This window comes from Myotis davidii, unplaced genomic scaffold, assembly GCF_000327345.1.
Source record: "Myotis davidii unplaced genomic scaffold, ASM32734v1 scaffold450, whole genome shotgun sequence".
Lineage (NCBI taxonomy): Eukaryota > Metazoa > Chordata > Mammalia > Chiroptera > Vespertilionidae > Myotis > Myotis davidii.
This window is the reverse complement of record NW_006282385.1, coordinates 1-6,375: the sequence shown is the minus strand read 5'-3', so window position 1 is coordinate 6,375 and position 6,375 is coordinate 1. Positions and strand designations below refer to the sequence as shown.

The following is a 6,375-nucleotide window of genomic DNA, read 5'->3' as shown; positions in this document are numbered from 1 at the left end:
GGATATGCCATCAACATGATAGGATGAACTTGATCAGCAACGATACTTAGGTATGTTGTGCTAGTCAGACGTTGTTCCACACGAATTAAAGGGCCCAAATCATGCCAGGAAAACATGCCCCAAACCATAACACTGCCCCCACCAGCTTGAAGGGTTGTACTCATACATGTGGGGTGCATGCTTTCATGCTGTTCCCACCAAATTCTCACTCTGCCATCTGCATGATGCAACTGGAAACATGACTCATCGGACCACATGACTTTTTGCCAATGCTCAGCTGTCCAATCCTTGTGTTCCTGTGTGAATTGGAGACGTTTTATCTTGGTAACTGCACACAGCAAAGGTGTTCAAACAGGCCTTTGGCTTCTATATCCCATATGATGCAGTGTACGGCTAATTTGCCTACAAATGTCATAATAATCTGGCCACTCAGTGTAGTGTGGTATGTTCTAACCCAAATGGACCAACTAACAAAAAGTCTAGCACAGTGGTTCTCAAGCTTGGCTGCACATTAGAATCACCTGGAATCTTTTTAAAATCCTGATTTCTGGGCCTCTTCCTCCAGAAATTCTGTTTCTTTGTTATGGGGTGGGGCCACAACATTAGTAACAAAGAAACAGAATTTCCGGAGGATGTGGCCCAGAAATCAGGATTTTAAAAAGATTCCCAGGTGATTCTAATGTGCAGCCAAGGTTGAGAACCACTGGTTTAGCAGAAGATTTAGCAGGTAAAAGTGGCAGTATTTTATAGACAGTCATTTTCTACTAAGCCCAGAAAAGATTGATTGCATTGTTTTCCAAGAATTTAAACCAGTTGAAAATAGCATACAATTATCTATAAGGAAAAAATAAAGCCATCATTTTACACAGGTGGCCAACATTATTAGTTACAGGGAAATAGCTCTACCCATGCAGTTATAAAGGTATCATGAATACAATAATAAGAGCCTTGACAAGTTACTATCATTACTGTTAAGAACATGTCATTTCTTAATATGTTCTATTTTAGTTAAACAAATCAATGTACAATCAACTAAAATTTTTACAATGTATATTAAATAGTAGTCCTCCTTTTTCAGCTCATAACACCAAAGTTGCTGCAATTTATAGATAAGAGGATGAGTCATCAGCTGTCCTATAAATATGCTATTCTAAAAGGATATGTCCAAGGTGAAGCAGACATCATGACTATAATTGATCAGATTGCAAGTTCTAAGAAGGTTAAACAGGTGAGAAAAACTAAAGACTAAGAAAAGGGTTTATTTTCCCTACCGTTCAGTTGCCCTCACCCATCATGTTCTCTATGTATATATGTAAATGTATTCTTAGATCCCTGGTTTGCTAGGTAATTTTTGTAAAAACGTAAACTAGTGTACATTTTATTACTGAAAAGCAATCTTACTAAAATGTCTGTGCCATATTATCAAGTTACAAAGCTCTTGGAACATACCTTGCAGTCCTTGCAGACGCAATCATGACCCCCATGCGCAGTGGTCCATTTCCTCCCAATGCAAGTTCCAGGCTAGATCAGGCTACAGATTCATTAAATAGGAAACACTGGAGGATGGGAAGTGGTGGCAGTGTGGGGCAAATAAATCTTCTTCGTCATTCACAAAGGTTCCTTCTGTTTCTCTCTATCCCCTATTTTCCCACAGTAAATAGTAAAAGAATTAAAGGATGGGGATCTGGCAAATGGAAAGAAGTAACAATAACTCATCTAAAGGGAAACCTTGTCTAGTTCCCTCCGTATGCAGAGGAGAAAAATGAAGCCAAGAGAGTTTATGCCCCCCAAACACATAAGCAGCAAAGAGAATTCTAGGGCCTAAGTTTTAGCTTTTATATATTATTTTCTCAATTGAGGCAGATTCACACTGACATGGGCACCGAAGTTTATCAGCTACATCAGAAATTAAATATTTACTTCTTGAGGCAATTTAGAACATTTGAATGCTATGTGTTATATGCCAAAACTTTGCACTTGAGAAAATTAAATATTAAATACTGTTAGTAGAACACAAAAAGCAGTGTCTTTCCTCCCTTCAACACCTATCACTTTAAAACTATTTCCCTCAATTTTGTTTCATTTCCTAACCACTCATATTTAGCACTGCGATTTGATGATAGACAATAGAAAATAGAAAAGGACTTGCCTCTCTAGGGTGCTGTCCACTTTTAAGCCTCATTTTTGCTCTCACACATCTTGGCCAAACTTTCTAACTCACTTAAGGTTGAAAGCCGCCTCTATGTCCCACATTTGCAGGCTGTCATAAAGTTGAATGGAAAGTACCACCATGCCCACACTTTTCTGGATCAGTAGGATTCTAAAACAAGTTGCTTGAAAGAAAAATATATGACTCACCTTCAGGCTTCTCAAAACCAACCTTGATGATGCCACTTCCTATCCTCTCCATCACCCTTGCTGGAACAAAATAGAGTCCAGTGCACAAAATTCAAGTCCAATCCCTGAAAAGCTTTTCATATTTTCCTCTAGTTATTAATTTAGGTTAAAAATCTATCAGTTGCAAATATTAAGACATGTTATTATAGATTGTTTTCCAATGGGGATGTTTCATTTGTTTCGTAGGTGTTATTAAAGAGAATAACGAGGAATACAGTGCACGCTCTAAAAGAGCTAGGTAGGTACCTCTCACCTAAGGATTCATGATCATCTCTTATCATCACTACTGCAGAGGGGCAATGGTTTTGATAAGTAACTTGATCTTTGATAATAAATGACTACTTACTACTACTAATAAAGTGGATAACCTCAACAATCTATATGATCACATTTTGGGCTGGACCAAATTGTATATTATCTCTCCAAACTTGTTCTCTCTGCCTTATGCCACAATGCAGGCCTTTTAACTTCTGTTTAAAGAAAACAAATTTGCATGGCATGATTACACATTATTATCACCTTATAAATTCTGTTTTTTTCTCAAACCAGACATGTGCATGCCTTCCTGAACAATCAAAGGAAGAAGTTATTTTTATCTCCCACTTGCCACAGAGCTGCCATATGAGGACTTAGGCTTTAGAAAGAATTAAAATCAGAACAGAGCCTCACAGACCTCTGTTGTGGCTCAGTGCCCAAACATGGCAACAGCCTATTCTCTGAATCATGCCAGGTCATACTCCTGCTGCTGAAGAAATCCCAGGAGTAAGACAGACACACTCCTATAGCATAACATTCCTGTGTGAGGAGAAGGGATTTGGGTACCAGATGGTGGGTAGCAAAAGGACACAGCAAGCCTGGGAATGAGGCCATGCTTGAGAGAACTTACATGGCAGATACTTGTCAAACCACACAAGAAGTCATGACCAAGGAAAGGCCCAAATGTACAGTCTAGGGGGGATGAAATTCTCATGGGCCTCTGTCTAGTCTCTGCCAGACTAGACAGGCAGAGAGTGTAGATGGATGCAGCATGTCCATGCACAGACAGGGGGAGTGGAAAGACTTAATCAAAAGCCATATCTAAGCCTCCAGTCTGTAGTCAACAGAATAAGAAAGTTAAGTCATGAACTTCAGACTTAGAGCTTAGAAGAGCCGTTCAAGTGTCCAGTTGTATTAATAGAATCGTTAGTCCTGAAACTGAGGCTATCTGTCCTCCTTCACAGCACAAGAATGAGCTGAAGACAAAAAAAATGGCAGGCAGAGCTCTGCAAGTACTGGTGAATAGTGGTTGATTGCAGAGGCCTCCTTAGGAAGAGAGACATCTTCCTCTTTTGAGGGTTGTATTCCATGTATTTAGAGCAGAAATATTAGTTTCTTGTCCAAATGAAATATTTAAACATTTAGTTTTTGTTATTTTTCAGGTTACTTAGAGTATGATCACCCAGAAATTGCTGTCACTATGAAAACAAAGGAGGAGATTAATGTTATGCTCAGTTTGGCTAGAGAAATTGTTAGGGTTTTCAGGTTAAAAGGAATTCTTCATAAAATTGAAGCTAATGAGATTAACAAGGTAAGCTAGAATATCTTCAAGCAATTATACTTATTTGCTATATAGTCATTTCTGATCTTCAAACCTACTTTTGGCTCTTTCCAATATAGGTCATCCCTGACACATGAATGTCTATCTTAAAATCGTTCTCTAGAACAAAGCACACTCCACAGAGCATTTTCTTCCCGCAGCTCCCATGATCAATTTCTCTTTCCTCTCTTGCCATAGTGAGGGATCACTTCTTTCTAGGATTGGACCCTTCCCTAACACCATATGTAAAAATCTCTTACAAATCAATAAGAATAAGACAGAAAACCCATTTTTCAAAAAAATGGGCAAAAGATTTGAATAGGCATTCCACAACAGAAGATATTCAAACAGCCAATAAAGATAACAAAAGGTGCCAAATACCATTTCATAAGCTTAATACAAATGAAAACTAAAATTAATGACCAATACACAACTACCAGAATTCTTAATTTTTTTTAAACTGACAATACATGGTGTAGGCAAATAATGGAACAACTGGAACATTAGAGTGGGAGTGTAACTTGATGTAATCACTTTAGAAAATCATTTGGCAAAATCTAGTAAATTTAACCATATATCTTATGACGCAACAATTAGATGATATAACTAGATATTCAACAGAAATATGTACATATGTATAGAAAACACTCATAGAAGCATTACAAAGCCCCAAACTGAAGCACCTAAAGTATTAATCAATAGTAGACAAAGCTGTGGTATTATTATACAACATAAGCATATACAACAATGAAAAGTGCATTTTTGCTCCCTGAACATTGTAGATGAATCTCAGAAACATAATGTTGAGCAAATGAAAGCAGACAAAAACAAGTACACAATCTCTGATTTTATGCAAATAAAGCTGAAACCCAGATAAAGCTAGATTTGGGTGATAGAAGAATGATTATCTTTGTATAGGAGCAATGACAAGTAGATAACATAAGGAAGGGTTTGAGGATACAGAAAATGTTTTATTTCTTAATCTGGATTCTGGCTACCCAGATGTTTTCACATTGTAGATGTTCTTTGAATGAACTTTTATGGTCTGTGCTTTTTTGGCCTATCTGCTACACTTTAGTAAAAAGGTTTACTTTGAAAAGCTTAATCTATGACTTTAGAATATGATAGCAAAAAAATGCTGTAAGAAGAGAGAGCTTTGAAGTTTCCATGGAAAAACCAAAGTCTCAGAAAAGCAAAAAATAAAAAAAGAGAGAAAAAAAGAAATGGTGCAAACGCATAATTGTTGTAAACATTCTGTGAACACTAGTTTTGTTCATCTTCTTTCTTAAATCTTTTTATTTTAGTTAATAATGGACAAAAAAAGAGAATTGCTTGATTTTGAACCCATTGTCAAGCCACTTACTCTTACTGAAGCACTATACCATATTCCATGGTTAGATAAAAACAATGACCATATAAAGTTTATTCAGGTAATATTTTTATTTCCTACTAATGTCTTCTTTAATGAAATATCATCTTTAATGTACCAACAAATGATCTTTTAAAAAAATAATGATTTAACCATGATATTCTCCAGGTTAAAATTCTTTTTCTTTCTTTTTTTGGTTTTTTGTTTTTGTTTTGTTGTTGTTGTTAATCCTCACCTGTGGATATTTTTCCTTGATTTTAAGGGAGAGTGGAAGAGAGAATCGATGTGAGAGAAACACGTCAATTGGTTGCCTCCTGCACGAGCCCAACCAGAGCCAGGGTTAAGGAGGAGACTGCAACCAAGGTATGTGTCCTTGACTGGAATCAAACCCAAAACCCTTTAGTCTGAAAGCTGATGCTCTATCCACTGAGCCAAATCAACTAGGGCCAGGTTAAAATTCCTTAAATGTCCTTTATTGCCTATAGGATAAAATCAAAATCCCTTTGAATGGCATGCAAAGTCTTCTATAGACTGCTTCCTGCCTATCTTTCCATCTTCATCTTCTGTTGCTCATTCATCTTATACTCTATATTCTATACTGAACCATTCGTGGTGCTTCAAACATTTTATACTGCTTTCTAATTCTATTCCTCTATGGGTATTATTTACTTTTCTTGAAATGCCCTTTTTTCTCACCTTTTTATTTTTGAACTTTCCCTGATTATTGATTCTCTGAAAACATTCCTGCAGAGGGTACACAAAAAAGTAGGCTTTAGGGTCAAACACCCTACCAATAGATCATCCTGTGGTCCATCCCCAGTTTGAAGGACCAAAGGGGTCACCATTGTACTCATTATATATCTTTATTATAACATTAAGTATATACATTACAATCATCTTTATATCTCCCTAGTGAACAACATATTTTTTATCTTTAAATTCTTTATTAGTTAAGGAATTACAAATGTGTCCTCATTCCCCCCTATTAACTCCCGTCCTCCCCCTGCCCCCACTCATGCTCTCATCCCCCTGT

The 6,375-nt window shown here is 36.9% G+C and overlaps 1 protein-coding gene across 1 annotated transcript in view; it reads left to right on the top strand.

Moving 5' to 3' along the window:
* The window catches only part of SLC9C1 (solute carrier family 9, subfamily C (Na+-transporting carboxylic acid decarboxylase), member 1), a gene marked incomplete at its 3' end in the record, with an annotated part of 63,298 nt that extends 57,895 nt beyond the window's left edge, over positions 1-5,403 (top strand). The window contains exons 18-21 of the mRNA XM_006752928.2: positions 1,079-1,228; positions 2,584-2,635; positions 3,816-3,964; positions 5,278-5,403. Coding sequence (XP_006752991.2) covers positions 1,079-1,228; positions 2,584-2,635; positions 3,816-3,964; positions 5,278-5,403 — 477 coding nt within the window. The remainder of the gene's footprint in view (positions 1-1,078; positions 1,229-2,583; positions 2,636-3,815; positions 3,965-5,277) is intronic.
* Between the last annotated feature and the right edge of the window lie 972 nt (positions 5,404-6,375).